Here is a 20,492-nt window from a genome sequence, read left to right on the forward strand (position 1 = left end):
ATTTTAAACATTTTTAAGCAAAATTTTTGAAAAAATCACTTGTGAGCAAAAATAATTTTTTTTTTATATATTTTTAAATTTCTCTTTGAAGATTTGGAGAGGTCTTCTTAATTTTTTTTTTTTTAGTTTATTATGTGTAATATTTATTGCATTCAAAAAAAAAAGTCATTTTATGAGCGACTCATTAATATATCATTTTTTAAAATGTACTTTTCAACAGTTATGTTGTGACTATCATCTTGTTTTTTTCAGTTATTTTTGTTAATTAATAATAAATTAAATACATAAGAATATAATAATATCTATTCATATTTCAAAATTAATCTAGGAAATGAAGCAGTATAATAATAAATTATTTATAAGGTAGGAGGCGAATATATTAAATTAATTCATTTCTATGTAAACCCAACAAAAAACAACAACATGAAATGAAAGAATATGTTTTGGGGTCAATTACTGTACTATAAATCCTTTGAAGCCATACTCAGACTTATTTTTGTTATGATTTTCCTGTTTAACGTATTTTTCTGTTTCAAAAATGACTATTTACTACAGGGTGATTAACTACGATTTCAGTACAAAAATTCAAAATTAATCAAACCGTTAATTTTCAAATTCTAAAAATTCGTTATCTTCTTGAAATCTACTAAAAAATTTTAAATTTTACAAAGCCGTTAATTTTTAAAAGGCAAAATTCCAATGCACAGAAAATCCGTTAATTCCATCATAAAATTACTTATTCTTAAAACGCAATAAAGAGCTCCAATTAAGGATTCATAGAACAGAAATAGACCCCGCATGAATATTATTATACATCAAATGAATGTATTCATAGCAATAACATATATTAATAATATTAATAACAAAAAAGAACTTATATTTGGAACTAAATTAACTCTTTAAACCTTAATTAATTGAATAATAGTTTAATAATTCGTGTTATGTAGTTCGTGTTATTGTGTTTTTTTTTTCTTAAATTTTTGGCAGCTTTTGCGTACAGACAAGTGGATTTTCACGTTCCAATTGCTTCCTTCCATTCTCCTTATAGTCATAGCTGCAGTTATGGACTTCCTTATATCGATGAGCTGAACAAAAATATTGATTACAGTGACATTTCATGACCATTATGATTCCTAATTTCTTATTGCAATGAAAACATCGAAGCTTTCCTGTGGATTCTTTATTACTATTCTGCGGCTGTTGATGCTGTGTTGGTGGATGATGTTGATGATGAAGATTATTATCGTCATTACTCGCTGTTTCGACTTTCTCTTTGGCTACCATTAATGCTTTATCATCTGCTTTAAGATCATTATTGTCTAATTTGATTTCGGGTAATATGACATACTTTTTGTCATACATACTCGATATACTACTAGAATCAAATGACGTTGAACTAGACGATGAGCTCCATGATAATTCGGCACTATCTACAAAGTCCTCATAAAATGAATCGAAATTCATATTGAATAGATTCTCTTCGGACTGGAAATCGAAATTTGAAACATCTGACGATTTTCGGTTCGACGATGCTGCAAATTGATTTAAATTTGAATAATAACTATTACAATATTCAAATCGACTTTGTCGACCGCTTGAATTACTTTCTGTCGCACATCCATCGAAATAATCAAATGTTGGTGGTTGCGGGATACGTTCATTCTGATTTGACCGGCAATGAAATATGCTCGCTCCGTGATGAAAACTACTCAAATCTTTTGTTGTAAGGGACGATTTACGATCACATGTCTTTGGTAATTTTGTCGTTGAAGACGTTGACGTGGAGAGATCAGAATTTGATAAGCATGCATCATTCAAATTTATATATCCTGAAATCATAAAGAAACATTATTATTATTATTACTGTCATAAAAATAGACTTTTAATTCTATTAAAATTTCATAGAGATGCTACGTGACGAATGCGAAAATTACAATTAATGGTATATCCAGTGATAAAATTTAATAGCTAAAATTAAATGACTTTCAAAATTTAACGACTTTAAATAATTCAAAATTTAACAGTTTTGTAAAATTCAAAACGAACCGGTTTTGTAGAATTCAAATTCATAACCGATAGAAAATTTAAAATTACAGCCGTTAATAATTCATTATTTCACAAACAAGGAACTACGCCTCTAATGCAATGTAAATCGCAACGATAGTCACCGAATGATTATAATCACTAAGTGAAAAGCAGTGAATACTATAATTAAGAAATATCTATATGACACATCAAAATAATATTGAAATAGCTTAAAACATTGAAACGTGTTATACATACCTCGCCTATATTTAGTAGGAATAGCGTCAAGTCGAGATAATTGTGGTATATGAACAGTCGTAGTGGAAGTAGTCGTTGCTAAATTACTACTTTCATGTGTACTTAATGTATTATGATTTCCTAGTTGCGGATTACTACTAAAGCTTTTTAATTTGTCAATCGGTTTCTTCAATGGTGTTATCCGTCGCGATGTCATCTTTTTGGTCAGAACATTATCAAGATCACCACCAAATAAATCAATCATTTCACTATTATCTTTTGAGACTAATTTACTACCATCACTAAATGCACTCTTTTTAATATTTTCCACAATATCATTACTTTCACATTCTTTCTTATTATTCACAGAATCAGAATCCACATTATCAGATCCAAGCACAGCCGATACACCAGAGTCATTATTTAATAAATCATTTATAAACTTATCATAATTAACATCTATTAAATTATAGTCACTTTGTGGCTCATCTTTCATTGTTTGATTTATTGAGAGTAGAAGGAGATTTGATCGTGGCCAGTCACTATCCGAGCCTAAATTACCCTCACTCGTATTTATATTTTGATTACTTATTGATAAATTATTTTTAAATCGATCATTAAGTTGATTTAAATCCAGATCCGAATGATAAAATCGATTTGTTGACGGTGGCTGATGAAAGCATTCATAGTCATTAATTTTGGACGTTAAGGAGGAAGTTGATGAGGATGTGAGGTTTTCATAGAATTCAATGAGTGATTCGGCAGATGGTTGCTTTCCTGATGCAACATCTAACAAATCCTCAGCTTTTGAGTCTTTGACGACGAGTGATTCAAGTATTGGCGGTGAATCTTCACGTATGAGAAGTTTGGGAAGTATAAAGTATTCATCACCTGGACTAACTTTAGTTATGGCTGTTCCCTTAAACATATCTATTTTCTCATCTGCAGCTAGCTTTAAGGCACTACCTGAATTATTTGCACTTGGATATTCCCGACCTGATTTTGGCGTAGCCAATTGAAAATGCGAACATGCTGAATTTGGCGTTGATTTGGTAAGAAATTCTTGCAATAATAAATCTTGCATTGAAGTTGAATAATTTGTTTTTGGAAGTTGATCTTTCATTTTTGTTCCTATAGCCGTTGATGAGGCTGATGATGGTTCACAAATATGCTCCATATACTCCTGAATGATTGGCGAGGAATTTGATATTGTAGCTGCTTCCATTGTTGCCAAACTTGACGTATTTACACATAAATTACTGTCAGTACGATTCAGAATGTAGTTTGATTGAAAGGATAAGGAACGCCCCAACTTATTTCCATTTGTTGTTGGTGCAAAAATATCACTTCCATTGGTTCCAGTCGATGAGAAACAAAATTCTAGAGGATTTATATCATTATTAAATAATGACATTGATGAGGTTGAGGCTGAAATTGTAGGTTGATTGAGGATCGTCTTGAATGAACGATTTCTTGATAAATTTTCTTTTATTTTCATCTTTGATTCAGCTGACAAATTCCTCGATGACTGCTTCTGTATGACTTTATCAGCTAAATTGTCTTTGGCTCTTATCGACGATGATGAAATTATTGTTGCTGCTGTGGACAAAGATGATGATGATGACGATACCGTCAATGGTTTTTCAATGACATTAAGCTCTTTTGTTATATTATCCGTTATCTGTTTCGATAACTTATCCATCGATATATCCATCATTTTGCTATTATTCTTAGATTTCAGTGGAAATTTAATTGATTTTAATTTTTTTCTTGCATTGACCAGTTCCATTTTTAATCTTAACTGATTGACTTTTTCAGTTGTTCGAATATTCTCCTGAATTGTTTGATCAGTCATTTTCTTAATCTTATCATCATCACGTCCACTCAAACCACCACCAAAAAGACTATTTGTTGACTTTCCATACTTATTATTATGACCCGATGTTGATTTTCCCTTACTATCACTTCCATTCATCTTCCATAATCGATGGACATTTTTCTTACAGCCTTTATAAACTAAATATTTTGTTTTTATTGTTAATGGTTCTTCACGTCTATAAAAAAAGAACAAAAATAAAGTCATAATGCAAGGTAAGAAGACATTCGTGTGATTAATAATAAGAAGACAGACACAAAAAAAATGTCAGTCGGTAACACAAAATATCTTACTTTGAATTTTGATGCATTACATCATCAAACCAACTATCATAATCAGTTAAAGGAACACGACGTGCTGACGATATTGGACCAACTTTCATACCAAGAACGAGTTTTAACTTCAATTTATTTCCTTCATGAAAATTTGGAATGTCTTTTAATAGCATTGAATCATTTAATTCCATTTGATTATGCAGCAAATGTAGCTGATTAGATGGAATGCCTGAAAGAAAGAAAAAAACAAATATATATAATAAATATGGAGGAGAGAAGAAATATGAAAATCAGTTAAATAATATTTAATTGTATAGGCGATAAAGGCGTATTTATGTGTGCAGTTGAATTTTTCAAAATTTACCGGATATTTGAGATTTGAACAAATTGAACTTCAGTTTTTGAAGTTCAAATTTAACGAATTTTTGAAATTTAAATGAACCGAAATGAATCGAACATTCTGAACTTTGTTCCAATTTAGAACAACTGAACTTTAGAGGCTGTTTTTGAATTCAAATGAACCGGAATGAAATGAGCTTGATTTCCTGAACGTATTCAAGTTCAAATTTTGGATGTTTTGCAAATAGAATGAATTGAAATGAAGTTAAATTTTAGCGGTTTTTCTAAATTTAAATGAGCCAAACTACTGAGACACTTATTATTTGAATTTATTTTAGCCGTTAAATTTTCAACTTTCCATTTCAATAACTTTAAAAACCAATTCGAATTCCCTTTCAATTTCTTATAAGAACAGCGACATTAGCCATAAGACTGACATGTTACTGATAACAATATTGTCACGTAGTTAAATTAAATTGCTGAATAAACTATCTATCAAGCAAAATATATATATATAAATTGAGATGAATGAAACTGATCATATATCAACTGGAATGATCTGGATTCATTGGGTCTTTTTCATGAGTCACGAACGAACGAGAGTCAAAGTCAAAATATATATATAATGGAATGTGAGTCAGTCAATTGACCCTTTAAACATCCAGACAAAATAAACATAATGGAGCATTAGACTTGCAGATATGCAGTAGAAAGAAAGAAAGAAAAATCAATGAAGAAAAGAAAAATTATATCACACACACTGTATAATCTTCAATTTATATAAAATATAAAAAATATGAGCTATCGTAATAATTCATACGACAAGTGCATATACACAATACTAATATATAATAATAATATGAGAAATAAAAATATCGAGAGATTAAATGAAAAAAAAAAAAATTTAAGAAGAATAAGCAATAAAAGAAATGAAAAAGCGCGAGAACGGAATGAAAAATCTGACCTTGTACTTTACACATATTTTAAGTATTTGAGAGAACTCAAGCAATTATGATTCTTTTTGTCTTCTATATTATGTACCTAAAATTTTCTTTTTCTCAATTCTGTTGCTGTATATATTTTTTTTATTATTTTCATTTCCGAAGCACAATCATCCATGCACATTCGACATTATTATTATTAGTTTTGGAAGATACGATGTCTAAAAAAAATATTAATGTATTGGTAAATAAAGGCGTAAATATATATAAAATGCTGCCTATATATGTGACATGGTCAATCTTTTATAACATACATTCCAAAAATATATAAAATATTATTGCAAGGAAGTTTCTCATATATACAGTTATGTCTCGTCTTATGTAAAAACAGAATGCACACATTTTTTTTAAAAGGAAATTTTTCACGGGAAAAATGGATGAAAAAAGCTTTAAAAATAAAGTGCAGCTTCCGAGAATTGACCGAGATGAAAATAATAATAAAAATATAATCAATCAGGCCTCATAGTCTATTTTTCTTCACTTCTTCTTCCATTCCTCTGTCTCTTTTATTTCTCCTCAAACTCAAATAATATAGATGATGAAAAATATACAGCAAAAAATGTAAAAATGTATGGACTTACCTAAAATCTTTTGAATATTTGATTTCACTATAGATATTTTATCATGTTCGCTAATTGATATTTCAAACTGGGATCCAGTTAATAACGATTCAATGATGATTTTTGTTTGATCCATTGCTATGGATGTCTGATCTTATCACTTTTTATGTATTAAAATTTATTTTTTTTTTCTTTTTAAAAAAGAAAATTCAATAAAAAAAAATTTATGAGTCAATATTTTCTTTTGGTCACAAAATCCTTTCTAAATCATCTTGTAAATGGTTTATTTATGCTCTTTACAGCTCCTTCACTACTTAACACTCATTATAAATGGTTTAAAGTTATTAATATTATGAAATATCCACTTAATTCCATTAAATTTTTACTCGATATTCTTTTTTGACGATTTTTTATCCGGCGTCACTTATGCTGCGTTTATGACTAAATTCGTCTAAATTTATTTGAAACTTAATCAACACAACGGATGGATCATAAATATTAATAATAATTTTTTTTTTTCTTAATTTTGTTAACTTATTACGTCGCAAAAATGTTTTTGGAATTTTTTGCGAATTTTTATGGAACTTCCTATATTTGCCTCCTTTACTTCTACTGCTTCCTGTAGATATCCTTATTGATCTGCCACAGAATTCATCTTTTATCATAAATCATGTCAAATGACATTAATTGGATTTTATTATCAATATACAGTTAAAAATGCACTATTCGACGACTTAGAATGTCGTATAATCGGTATTTTTTCCTTGAATATTCTAAATTGCGTAAGATTTTCCCCTTCGAAACATTTTCAAATACTTTTCTAACGGATTTTTGGTGTCTGTGAAATTTGAGAAACTTTTTACTCATTCAAACACGTGTCATGTGTTAATCTCAAATAATACAAAAACTAATTGACTTTAATTATATATTTGTATAAGTTGAGAAACTTAATAGCAAGTGACAACAACAGAAAAACCCAATCCGGAAAAATTTCATGCCTATTTAAAAGTATCGGAGAGAAAAGAGCACAAATATGTAAGAAGAAAATACAGACTAGACATGTGGTAGTAAATAAAAAAAAAGTTCAGTTTTCAGTCTGTGCTTCTCCGTAGATTTCAGTTGTTAAATTGATCGCCAAGTAGACGGTTTATTTTTTTAAGTTCATTCCTTATTAAAAATAATTTTATTTTTATCTTTGAGTTTTTATTTTTAAAAAAAAAACATTCATCGAGGTACTGTGTGTACGGATAGACACGACCACCCAAAATAATAATAAATATCGCATATAGTGCACATTATGTGTTGATACGACGAACGAAAAAAAAAAAATTAAAAAAAAAAAGTGCATTAAAAAAATTATTTCTTTTAATAATTTTAATGTGTCTGCGCCATTTTGATTCTATTCATAGAAAGGAAAATATAAATTAATGAAATATTTTATGAGTATAAATTGCGAGAGAGAAGAAAAACAGTTGAAATAAAAATAGAAAAAAAGTTACTTCATAAATAGAGAAAAAAAAAAAAAGTATAATAAGAGTGTGAATGCAAATATACAGTAAAATAAGCAACTAAGGCAAGAAAGAAAGAAACAGTCATATAGTCAAAAAAGATGTCGACATTTAACGAAAGCATAGAGAAACGAGAAGCATCGAGTAACGAGAATTCAAAGAAGATATTTGACGAGCAAGTTTACTGCGATTCTGGATTCATAACAGAGAGTTGCGAATTATTGTCGTCAGAGCAGAGTAAAGAAACCACATTTGGTGCTGATAATAAGTCTCAAGACACTGATATGACAACAAATGCGAAGGGAAAATCCCATTCAAATAAAGATAACGAAAATTACACAGACAGTGGCATTGTTTCTTGTTCAAACATATCATCATCAACACTCAGCACTTCACAGACGAAAGGTATGCATGTATTGTTGGAACTACAGTCTTATGTTCCAGAATACATGCTTAGATCGCTCAGTGGAATTAAGAAACAACCACATCCAACGCTACAGATTGAAAAGTATTTTGAACAGGACGAAGACGGCTATACAAAATTACACATTGCCATTCTACATAATATTGAGCCAGCAATACAAGTTCTCATCAATTATGCACCAGATGAAAGTTATCTGAATATTAGGACCTTCTCAGGTCAAAGTGCACTCCACTTAGCGGTTTTATTAAACCAAAGCTTAACAATTAAACGACTTATCGATGCCGGAGCTGATGTTAATATTCGTGATAATAGATGTAATTCACCATTACATTTGGCAGTCCTCAATGAAGATATTAATAGTGTAAAGATTATTCTCGCTGCCATATATCCAAAATCAAAAACATCATCAAATGAAGACGAACTGATTGCAAATCTTGAACAATGGAATTATGATGGTGAGACGTGCTTCTATGTCGCATGTCGTCTTAATAATATTCCAATAATGAAACTTCTCGCAAAACATGGAGCTAATATAAATGCACGAGAGGGACGATCTGGATACAGCGCACTACACTTAGCAGTCGAAACACATTCAAATGACGTTATCAAATTTCTATGCGAGGATTGTGAATCGATAGACCTTGATTATGAAAACTATGGTGGCTTTACAGCATTTCAATTAAGTCTATTAACAAATCAGGAAGCATTGGCCAATTACTTAGTGAAAAAGGGAGCTACAGCATATTATACACCAGAGAGTGATTATGATGATGACGATAGTGACGTCAGTACTAATGAATTTGAAGAATTGGAGAAGAATCAGTTGGTAAATAAAATTGCTGAAATTGCCGTTAATTAATAATTTAATAAGAAAAAAAAAAAATCCATGATTAATAAGTTTAAATGATACATCCATAAAAATATCCCAAAAACAAAAAAATAAATTCTTTCATCTATTCATAAGATGCTATATGTAAAATGATAAAAAGCGGATTAATCACTAATTCCTTTATTGTTGTTTTGTATTAATTAATTACACTTAGTGAAGAATTCTCATTGAATTCCTTTATGACAGAGAAATCATTTCTAAGAGAAAATAAAATCAATTGTTATCAATTTTATGATTCTATAAATACAAACTTTATCAATCCATTAATTTTACAATTCAATCAATAAGATATTTCATTTACTTCCAATTCTTTTATATTCAGGACATTTCAGTACATAAAATTTTTCAGGTTCATTTAACGGCATTTTGATATTTAAAAGTTTAACGGAATTTTTAAACTCAAACTGGGTTTTTCTCGAATTTTTGTATTTTAACGAATTTTTCCAAATTTTTGAACTTTAACGAATTTTTTCAAGTTTTGAACTTTTATGAATTTTTCCAAATTTTGAACTTTAGTTGACATTTTTAAATTTTTGAACTTCAACGAACTTTTACTGACCTTATTCAAATTTTGAACTTTAGCTGACATTTTTCAAATTTTGAACTTTAACTGACCTTTTCAAAAATTCAAACTTAAAACAAACGTCTTCAAAGAAATTGATTTTTTTCTGAAAAATTACACGCGAGTCAATTAAAGTTAATTATATGCACGGGAAAACTCAACTAAAAATATCCTTTTTGAATGAACTGAAACATTGTGTCATGTAGATTACCTTGACAAGAACTTTATCATTAATAATTCATGACCTCGAAAAAGTTTTTTATTTTGGATAGATGGAACAAAAAAAAAAAAAAGTCAAGAAGTAGCGTAAATACCAAATTTAGCTATAACAAGATTATCTTCATCGTTTGGAAACTTTATTTTGTATATTTTTGTTTCGTTAATTTTATAATAAAATAGCAACAAAATGTATTGGGGGAATTCCATCGTTCAATTACTTTCACTCGATGATGTAGACGAACGTCTTTTACGTTTTTTCCTGTCTTTCTTCTTGCTGGATTTTTTATGGTGATGCCGATGCTAAAAAAAAAAATGTAACAATAGTAAATTACAAAATGTGAATGACATGTCTCGTAAGCATGCGAAAATTTTTAGCGGATGGCCCAAATTGCTTTTTGATGAACACAATCGATGCCATTTATTTTCTTTCTCTCTCCACGATGACAATTTCAAAAAATAAGTATGGGAAATTCTTGAACTATTGGAATCTAAATCCTTTTTATCTCAAAACCTGTTTTGTTGAGTTCCCATGACATAAGCTTTCAGATAGAACAAACAAGCTTGAAAAGAATTCTATATATATGGCACGTGCTGGAAAAATGAATGAAATTCCACAAACAAATGTATTATCGTTATCAATCATGAAAATCTAAAACCAAGGATCAGTTTTAAGCCACGTGCTAAAGATAGCCAAAATATATTATGAATGGGACATGAGGGAAATGGCTTTCTTTAATTAATCCCTTAATCACAGCAAGCACACAAAAAATATGAATTGAAAACTGAAATTACAAGTCATGTGAAATTTTATCACAACATTAATCAGTAATGGAGATGAGTACAGCTGAACGGATTCATTTTGGGAAATTATTGTTTGTAACGTTAGATGCGTAGTCCAGGGACGGAATTCAAGTCATTTCTGGATGGACAAGGTAAGTGAATATTGTTGATGTAGTCTTAAATCCCCTCTATGACGAAGCATGACTTAGAGGATGATTCTTGAGAAAATGTTTACGATTTACATCTAATTCTAGACGCTTTTATGTCTACCTTAAAAGTATGCCAAATTAAACCTTAAATTCTTCATAAAACGGTGAATAATAAGGACTTTCCAAGTCAACCAGTTAAGATTACAGTCATGAAATACCCAAAAAAGTTCCAACATTGCACAATTACTCATCAAATTCCAAGATACATCCCTGATCTCCCAAACAATGTTGTCTAGAATTTTTATCTCAATAGATATTTGTTGGATATCCAGCGCAGCAGAAAATACTGGGAAAAAATTCTCGACTTAAAACGAATCAGACGCAAATAAAGTGGCGCTCCATGACGTAAAAAGACGAAGCAATTGAAAAATCTTTACAATAGTAACTAATGAATTATGAATATACAAAAATATATCCAAGAGTGAAAAAAAAGCATGTGATGGGGAATTTTTCAGACCAACGCAAAACAAGACGAAGAAAAACAATTTTCATGAAAATAAATTTTTTCATTCTAAATTAAACTCGAGTCTGAAAATAGATTATTGGCAGAAGAGGAAAAAATTTCCCAAATAGCAGAGCTAAAAATTCCAATGTTGACTTCATGTGGTATTTTTCTATATACAGCACAATGCATCGCTTAGTAACGTCTGAAGCGCGAATAACTTTACTAAATCAAAACATTTTCTCTGTAGTAATGCCGCATCATTTGTAAACGACCCCTTATTAAAAAAAATATATATATTCAACTCAACATTATATTAACGTCGATTTGGGTTTTTCCGACTTTGAGTTTGTGTATAGCTTTTGACTCGACTATTTTTTTTTTTTTTTGTTTATATAAGAAAATGTGTTTTTTTTTTTCGTCTCAATTAAACATCTTTCTCACAAATACGAGAGAGAAAAACTCACGTCGCATGTATCTACAGGCTATCCACTGGTTGTGTTGGACATACTTGTTATTATTATTTTCCCTATTGACTAGAAAATGTAGACCATAAAAGTACAAAAAAATTTTCATTCTCTCATGTTTTTCCCATTTTTCAAATTTATTTTTATACAAAAAAAACGCCACAATAATAATAGCTGACGATGATGACGTCTATCCGTCGTTCGGTATGGGGATTCGAGACAGAAGAACAATATGAACAATGTAATATTAAACAAATTGTACATAAACTAGTATTGAAGCCGCCTTTGCAGTTTTGTGTGGGCGCATTCACTGCTGTAAAATGATTCAAGTAATTAAGAAGATTCTGGAACTGGATGAGCAAGCAATAACTTAAGGAAGCTCAAATAAATTTTGAAGAATCAACGGATTTTTAGAATTTGAATTAAGAAACCATGCAAATTTGGTTAAAACTTTCAGAACCATACAACAGTTCAAAAACATTTGTAATGTTCTAGAATATTAATTCCAGAAAATCAATGAGCAACCACAGTCAGTCACTCAATTCACCCAAATCGTACAATTCATCATACAGTTTCGAAGAAAAAAAGTGCTAAAAATTGGTAATTTTTTGGAATTTCCCCGTATGAAGTTTTTTATTGTATTCACAGCCTGTATATAAAGCAATAATATTGAGTACAAGTGATACGAGAGAAGAGAAGGTAAAGCCAACAAAAAAAAAACCTGTTAGGCAACAATGTGTTTCGCACATTTCAATCATACCACGACCCTGATATAACGTTTAATTCCACAATTACCAGCTGTGCGATGTAAAATGGTACGAAAACAATAACATTCAATAACTTCCCATTCATGTACATCATTACTGATGATTTACTTTCCTATTCATTGACGAAAAAATTCACTATTTGCTGGATATTTCCCCATTCTTTATGTAAAGCTTTTAAACTTTTAACTATTTTATAATGCATGAGAAATCATTTGGAATTTCCATATTAATTTTAAAATATGTGCCTTGCAATATATTATCGAATCGTGTTTTTACAACGCATGATTTATTAAAAATAAGATTAGGATTATCAGTTCATTATTCCGTAATTTGCGATTGTGTCAGATGGGTTATTCTTAATAAACATTTACTATCTGATTTGTGATTTATTAACGGATTCTGGGTACTTGAACTTTAGTATGACTCGTATAGGAATTTCCCCTAGAATTTCTCATAAATTTTAAATCGAAAAAGTCCGTTATTAATTAGCCTCATTTATTTAATTGTCAAGTTATTAGTTTCAAGGGATTTACGGGAAATTTCAATATGCACATGACTTGTTGACTATTAATTGGAAAATACCCGTACATTCCGCTTATAATAAACAATGCCTTGACCTAGCCATTTGTGTTGTTTTTTATCTTTTTTTTTGTCATTGTCTAAGTCAACACTTATGATAACCGGTAAAATCCTCACAAAAAGGCTTAATTCTGGATAGTTTTTTATCAAGTTTAATCTTGAATGTATTTTCCCCCAATGATAATAAAGAACGAAAACATTTCGAGTCATCCATTACTTCGTATCCAATTGATGATAAATTTCAAGTATCAAACTCCAAACAGGAATTACGATAAAAGGAATTAAATTTAAAAATCCCAATTGTATAAAATTTCCCATCGATTTTTGAAAAAATATACCACAGAGAAAGATAACGAAATTAATCTTAATTAGTAAGCCTTGACTTACCTTGCCATCGCTTCGATCGCTTGATGAATCGCGCCTTCTTCGTTCATCACTTCTTGATCTCGACCGTCTTCTGGGTGATCGATCTCTGTATGATCCTCTTGATTCTTCACGCTTGATATCACGTCTAATTGGAGATTGATCTCGTCTGGATGACGATCGTTCTTGCTTAATGTCTCGTCTATGGGGCGATCGTGATCGTTCTCGCTTTACATCTCGTCTATGTGGTGACCGTGATCGTTCTCGCTTAATATCTCGTCCATCTGATGACCGTGATCGTTCTCGTTTTACATCTCGTCTATCTGGTGATCTTTCTCGCTTCACATCACGTCTGTCTTGTCTAATTGGTGACCGATCACGTCTATCTTGTCTGATTGGTGACCGATCACGTCTGTCTTGTCTAATTGGTGACCGATCTCGCCAGTCTTGCCTAATTGGTGACCGTTCACGTTTATTCGGTGATCGATCTCGTCTAACTGGCGATTTCTCACGTTTAGTTGATGGTTCAGGTGGAATGAACTGGGGATCACCAATTTTTGGCGCACATCCTTCAGTATGTAATTTTCTCGTTAGATCATCATACCTATCATCATCTTTGGGCGGCTTATAATCTTGAACGTGATCAACTCGTATGGATTTTCCAAGTATCTGGTTTTTGAAGAAAAAAAAAATTTTAGCAATCAATTTGTGATTTCTCTTATGTGTAGTTAATAAGATTGGAGGAAAAAACCCGAATAAGTAAATACCGAAGGAGGCTTTGACACAATGCAAAAAAAAAAGTCACCTTAATTCCATTTAAATTATCAACAGCAAGTACAGTTGACCGCTGATCTTCGTAACAGACGAAGCAAAATCCTTTTTGTTTTCCGGTTTTTTTGTCACGTATGAGATTTATATTGACAATTTCCCCATATTGCGAGAATACTGAAATAACATCTCCTTCGCTTAAGTCATATGGTAAGCCACCAACAAATATCCACGAACTGTCTCTGTATTGATCATGCCAACTTGTCTTATTGCCACTTTTTAGTTCCTGTTCACTTAATTTGGTGACATTTTTCATATTTCTGTATGAGAATAATGGTTAATTAAATTGCCATTCATTAATTTCAGGATGTGTTTATAAACGTTTACAGAATCCAGTTACTGGATCTTTAAGATATTAAATTTAATCCTTATTTCAATTGAATACTGTATTGTTTATAATCCGAATATGATACTTACGTCATGGGATTCATGATGAGGTGTTTATTTTATATACAGCATGCACGAATCATGAAATAATTAATTTAAATTATTTGTAAACAAAGCAATGCCGCTTAATCACTAAAATTTTGATAAAAATAAAAAATTCTTTGTATCATGAATTATTTTCATCTTCCTGGCAATTTCCCAAAGGTTATTATTATTAACTGTGTCAGGATTTCACAATTTATGTCAGTATTACACTGTAATTAAGTTATTTTAAGGGATTTAGTAATTTAACGTAGATTTCCACGAAAAACACAAACTTTCAAATTATTCCTGACCGTTAATTTCTATTTTACAAAAAATTGTGCAATTTTGGCAACGTTGCTTTATCATCATCGAGTTTTCATTTGATTCTAATATTTTTTACCATTTTATTATAAGTTAGTGAGGAAAAGAATCACAGTGCTTGATTGTGTGAGGAGAAAATATATTAAGGAATTAGAATATTTTCAAGTTCATCTGCATTCTTGACAAGAAAACAGGAAAAATGGCTTTTAATCAATTGCGTTCATCAGCTTTGAAAGTTAATTCGATTTTAGCTAATCGAACCTTCTTTACATATTCAAAGTGCATTTCCCAACCATTGGAAAGAGATCCAGCATATGTAGAAGCACGAAAAGCTGTTGAATGCATTAAATCAGGTAATAAAATGTTAATAATATTTTTTTTTCACTTGATCTTTATTCTACCTAAAATTTTACGACACTTATCTATCTATTAAGTAATTAGAGTATCTAATAAGCCGCTTGAGATTATTTTTGTCTAATCACAGGTGTATAAGCAATAAATAATCTTAAAAATCCTTTTTACTAACCCAATAAAACAGGTTTATGTTACATAAATTTTGCCTGCCGATTTTCTGGATGTTCGCAAAAAAAAGAAGAAAAAAAAAACTTTTCAAGGCCGTATATACTTTATTTATCGAATAATACAATAAAAAGATATTCTAGCATTAAAGTTGAAAGTCAAAAAGAGCACCTATACATATAGATATTAGAAAATTACCTAAAATAACATGTAATGATCCAACTCATTATTTTTGACATGTTTTTCCGTACATTCAATAGATGATTCTATGCCGCAACCTTGTGTCCTTATTAAATTTAAAATTCTAATGCATTTAAATTTGCAGCTGATTAGGAGCAATTGAGTACACGCTATATTGACCCACAAGTAGATAATATAATTCGTAATGGAAAATTGTTTCATTCATTAGTTCAGAATAAATTAGCATATATAGTCTTAATCAGTGCTTACTATATTTACACACAAGTATGGGGTCCATGTGATGAAATTAGAGTATAATAAAAAAAATTGGCGTACTATAATATTTTGGAAATAAGCGTCACAGATTGCATTCATGTGAGCGAACGAATAGATTTGTAATCAGACATTATGACTCAAAGAGCATTAAAGATAACGTACAAGTTCTTCCTCATTAAAGCATAAAGCTATTTATTGTTTATACTGAATCAAATGTTTTGTATTTTTGTGAGCTCCATAAAAACAACTATTTGACGTCATTAATAACGTGAGAAAAATCTCTCAAAGATTGCGGCTAGAATTTGTACCTTGAGAAACGATGAGTTCGGTATTTTAAAATCTCAGTAACTTGTTATAGCAACAAGCTATCGATCTAATTTAAAATGCATAATTATGTGCATTTATAGTCCTTAATTCTAGATCTTCTGAAAATCTCTGGAAGTTTTCCAAAAATTCAAGTTTTGAACAAGATTTTAAATTCTTCTTCTGGAAAGATTCTTTATGGAACTAACTAAACTTAATGGCTCATTCAATATTACCTGCTTATCTTGTTTATGGCTGCATACAAAATTTTTATTTTTCTTATCTCATATGAACTTTAATGGCATGTTCTCAAATCTGTGAAGTCTGCGCCGTGAAATTTGCCCCTTTACTACATGTAAATTTGAACATCCGATACTTTTCAATCTTTAATCTCAATTTTCAACATTTTTTGTGATTCTTTTCTTAATTCATTCTTACAGGCGATACTGTATTCGCACAAGGTGCCGCAGCGACACCAAATGTCCTTCTGGAGGCCATGACTCATCATGCCAAGGAAAATAACTTAAAGGACATCAAAGTCATTCATATGCATACTGAAGGTGACATGATTTGATCAAAATTTAATGAATTCTGAACTAATTCTTGTTGAGGACATAAAAACCGACTTGCTTGCCAAATTTCAATTTATTAAGTTTCCGAGCTGTTTCCTTGATTTTAGGGCTGTCTTCTAATATAAAATTGATGAGAATTCATTAATCAATCAAGTGTTTTTGTGTTCCTCATGAGTATAATGTCTTTTTTGATATATTAATTTTAAATTATTCATTAAACTCATCACTAATTAACACTTTAGGGCCAGCATTATATGCTCAAGACGATTGTAAACACATTTTCCGATCAGTTTCGACATTTATGGGTGGCAATGTTCGTAAGGCAGTTGCTGAAGGTCGTGCAGACGCGATTCCAATTTTCCTTCACGAAATTCCACTGTTGTTCCGTCGTGGTTTAATACCCGTCGACGTAGCTTTGATTCATGTAATGATAACGACAAAAAAAATCTTTATTAATTTTTATTTATAACACATGTTTTGTTATCTATTTTTCAGTCTTCACCTATTGACAATCACGGCTACGGATCACTCGGAACGTCCGTCGATTGTGTACGAGCAGCCTTAGAAAATTCAAAGTTCATCGTTGCACAAGTAAATAAACAAATGCCTAGAACCTTCGGTGATGGAATCATTCATCAATCTCATTTTGATGCGGCCGTAAATGTTGATGTTCCACTGCCCGATCATCCTCATCGCAAAATGTAAATTAAAGCAATCTTATCAATAATTTGCATTGAATTCATTAGAAATGAAAACTTGTTTTTTTAATTAATTATCAAAGGTCAGATCAAGAAGAAGCTATTGGAAAATGGATTGCAGAAAACTTGGTTGACGACGGTGCAACACTTCAAATGGGTATTGGAAATATCCCAGATGCTGTCCTTGCAAAGCTCCATAATCATAAGGATCTTGGTATTCACTCAGAGATGTTTGCTAGTGGCGTTGTTGATCTCGTTAATAAAGGATGCGTCACTAATAACATGAAAAAAATTCATCGCGGCAGAATTGTCGGTAGTTTCTTGGTGGGATCAAAGCAATTGTACGATTTCGTCGACAACAATCCATTCATTGAAATGCTCGAAATCAATTATGTCAATGACACTAAAGTTATTTGCCAAAATCCAAAAATGACTGCAATCAACAGTTGTATTGAAGTTGATTTGACTGGTCAAGTTTGCTCTGATTCTATTGGTAAGTTTGCTGTTGTATTGTTTTGCAATAAATTTGATTGGTTTTCAAACATTTCTTGTAAAACCACACAAATGTTATAGCCATAGAAAAGGAATTGTATGGTTCTAAAATTATACTTTTTCACTTTTAGGTACAAGAATGTACTCAGGATTCGGTGGTCAAGTCGATTTCATTCGTGGTGCCGCTGAAGGTTATGATGGAAAGGGAAAACCAATTGTTGCTCTTATGAGTGTTACCAATAAAGGCGAGAGTAAAATCGTCCCAACATTAAAAGTTGGTATGTTGACAAAAAGCTATCAAATTTTCACAAACATGCTAATTAAAATGTTATTTTTAGGCGCCGGAGTAGTCACATCAAGAGCGCACGTCCACTACGTTGTTACAGAATTCGGTATTGCATCGCTCTTTGGAAAGACATTGAGACAAAGAGCACACGCTTTAATTCAAGTCGCACATCCAGATCATCGGGAAGCTTTAGAGAAAGCTGCATTTGAACGTCTTAAGACAATGCCAACATTCGATTAAGAAGTAAAATGTTGTACTGAAATCCTTTTTTTTTATTATTCAAATTGAATTTGTCCAATTCCTGAAATGTTTAAAAAATTCAACTTACCAAGTAGAAGTTGGTTGTGTTACGCAATAATTTGCATTTTAATTTAGAAACGAAAAACAATTAAAAGATATTGCATGTTTAAATTATTCACAAAAAGAAATCAGAAATTCGATGAAAAGTATCCATTAAAAATTGACACTTTATTATATAAAAATAATTTAAAAACAATTAATTTTAATTTTAACTAGATCCATCTGAATAAGATTCATCAGTTTTGCGTGATGCAGCTTCTTTGATAGCACTCAATTTGTGCTTCTTCCTTTGAGGTGCTGGCAATGACTGAGGCTCCTCAGATCGTTCTCGAATTACCGATATTTCTCTCTTAATTGCTGAATTTTCCTTTAGTATTTCGTCCATTTTAGCACTTAACAAAGCAATTGATGGACTCTGAACATTGTTGTTGCTGTTAGATGACGAAGCTGCATGTGAAATTAGACTAGGGACACTTTGTACAACGTATTTTAAAAACATAACTATAATAAAAATAGTACTGATGCCAAAAAATGCAATATAAATGATTTTTGATGATATCCTGCTGAGAAAGTCCATCGATGAAGTTGATTTTGCGAAAAAGTCTGTAAACTCTTCAAATATTGATCCAAAGTAGCTCATTTGCAGTTTTGCAAGCCATTTGAAAAACACTTCTAGTGGATTGCAGTATTTTTGGGACGGGATCAATGTCTGCTTCATGTATTCCTTGCATTCATTCTTCTTACTTCCAGTAAACCATGTTTTAAATGATGCATAATAATCTTGACTTTCAGCATGATATTCTTTACATGGATTACTGTTAATCTTATCTTTCGAGAGTGCCATTATTTGTTCCACTTCCAAATCATGCATACAATCTAAGAATGTCATGTAATAGCTGATTCCACAGATACCAATTAAGGATATAAAAATAATTGTGATAAATTTGAGTCTTGAAAAGTGAAATATTCTATTGACTATAACTATTGTTATTAAGCTGACTATGATCCATAAAATTGGCGAGCTGAATGTCGTTATTGAGTCAATTATTTCTTGCTTATAATAATCATAAAGTATTGTAGTTGCCGACTCTTGCCAATCTTCATTGCTAGACTGTTTAAGCACCTCTTCGACTAATCCATCGATCTCATTGATGTTGAGTCCGGAAATGTCAGTGTCTACAAGTAAATCATACTGCTTTTTGTTGATTTTGAGTGGAATATTAGCAATGAAATAATCATCTGATCTTGGATCTGTTTGGAATCTCTGCTTCCTAAATAAATGCTTTACTAGTCTTTGATAGTACGGAATCGAATCAACGTTGGACTTTCTGATATTTTCGATTTGTTCAATTTGCTTTAAAAGCCGGTCATTATCGAGATTTGTTTCATGCGGATGTCTGTACTGGATCTCAGCATTTATGAGTATGTGTAGATAAAATAATATAATTAGACCTGAAATTAGTAAGTATAAGGCGTTAAAAAGGTTTAATTAAATAAATATTTCCGTTGACTTACTGAATTTCATCATTGTTGTGGTTGAATGTTGAATGTTTTATTGCGTAGTTTCTGTCCCTTTCCAAAAAAGTAAACAAAAACATTCATGGAAGATATTAAAATTAATATTAGTATACCATTTCCAACAAATCGAGCAGCACAAATAGCGTATGATGTATTAAGAATAGATGCAGAACCAAAGAGAAATCATATTAAGAAGGAATATGTATTAAATGACAACATTTTAAATGTGTAAGTATTTTATAAAATTGTGCAATGCTTTTATCTAA

The 20,492-nt window shown here is 30.8% G+C and overlaps 5 protein-coding genes across 6 annotated transcripts; 2 read left to right on the forward strand and 3 right to left on the reverse strand.

Annotated features, from left to right (window-relative positions):
• Nucleotides 1-805: 805 nt before the first annotated feature.
• Nucleotides 806-7,051, reverse strand: LOC139088886 (serine-rich adhesin for platelets-like). Of its 2 annotated transcripts, XM_070638222.1 has the most exons (5): nt 6,335-7,051; nt 4,432-4,642; nt 2,284-4,316; nt 1,605-1,829; nt 806-1,532 (listed from the first exon to the last, which is right to left on the reverse strand). In XM_070638222.1, the coding sequence occupies exons 1-5, from the start codon at nt 6,447-6,449 to the stop codon at nt 973-975; spliced, it is 3,144 nt and encodes a 1,047-aa protein (XP_070494323.1). In that variant the 5' UTR covers nt 6,450-7,051; the 3' UTR covers nt 806-972. The 2 variants fall into 2 exon arrangements, with proteins under 2 accessions (XP_070494323.1, XP_070494322.1); XM_070638221.1 differs by having other exon boundaries at nt 806-1,829.
• Nucleotides 7,052-7,422: 371 nt separating this feature from the next.
• cact (NF-kappa-B inhibitor cactus) lies at nt 7,423-9,341 on the forward strand. The gene has a single exon (XM_070638181.1). The coding sequence runs from the start codon at nt 7,923-7,925 to the stop codon at nt 9,102-9,104; it is 1,182 nt and encodes a 393-aa protein (XP_070494282.1). The 5' UTR covers nt 7,423-7,922; the 3' UTR covers nt 9,105-9,341.
• A 673-nt stretch (nt 9,342-10,014) lies between these two features.
• LOC139088831 (RNA-binding motif protein, X-linked 2) lies at nt 10,015-15,151 on the reverse strand. Its single transcript, XM_070638140.1, has 4 exons — nt 14,768-15,151; nt 14,328-14,610; nt 13,547-14,191; nt 10,015-10,215 (listed from the first exon to the last, which is right to left on the reverse strand). Exons 1-4 carry the CDS (start codon nt 14,779-14,781, stop codon nt 10,126-10,128), a joined length of 1,032 nt encoding a protein of 343 aa, XP_070494241.1. The 5' UTR covers nt 14,782-15,151; the 3' UTR covers nt 10,015-10,125.
• Nucleotides 15,106-18,893, forward strand: LOC139088828 (succinyl-CoA:acetate/propanoyl-CoA:succinate CoA transferase). Its single transcript, XM_070638135.1, has 7 exons — nt 15,106-15,435; nt 16,801-16,920; nt 17,175-17,356; nt 17,428-17,633; nt 17,714-18,123; nt 18,254-18,400; nt 18,461-18,893. Exons 1-7 carry the CDS (start codon nt 15,282-15,284, stop codon nt 18,646-18,648), a joined length of 1,407 nt encoding a protein of 468 aa, XP_070494236.1. The 5' UTR covers nt 15,106-15,281; the 3' UTR covers nt 18,649-18,893.
• LOC139088829 (uncharacterized) lies at nt 18,844-20,334 on the reverse strand. Its single transcript, XM_070638138.1, has 2 exons — nt 20,224-20,334; nt 18,844-20,160 (listed from the first exon to the last, which is right to left on the reverse strand). The coding sequence occupies exons 1-2, from the start codon at nt 20,234-20,236 to the stop codon at nt 18,917-18,919; spliced, it is 1,257 nt and encodes a 418-aa protein (XP_070494239.1). The 5' UTR covers nt 20,237-20,334; the 3' UTR covers nt 18,844-18,916.
• Between the last annotated feature and the right edge of the window lie 158 nt (nt 20,335-20,492).

This window comes from Chironomus tepperi, unplaced genomic scaffold (genome assembly GCF_022539635.2).
Source record: "Chironomus tepperi strain 1889 unplaced genomic scaffold, CSIRO-AGI_Ctep_v1 contig_171, whole genome shotgun sequence".
NCBI lineage: Eukaryota > Metazoa > Arthropoda > Insecta > Diptera > Chironomidae > Chironomus > Chironomus tepperi.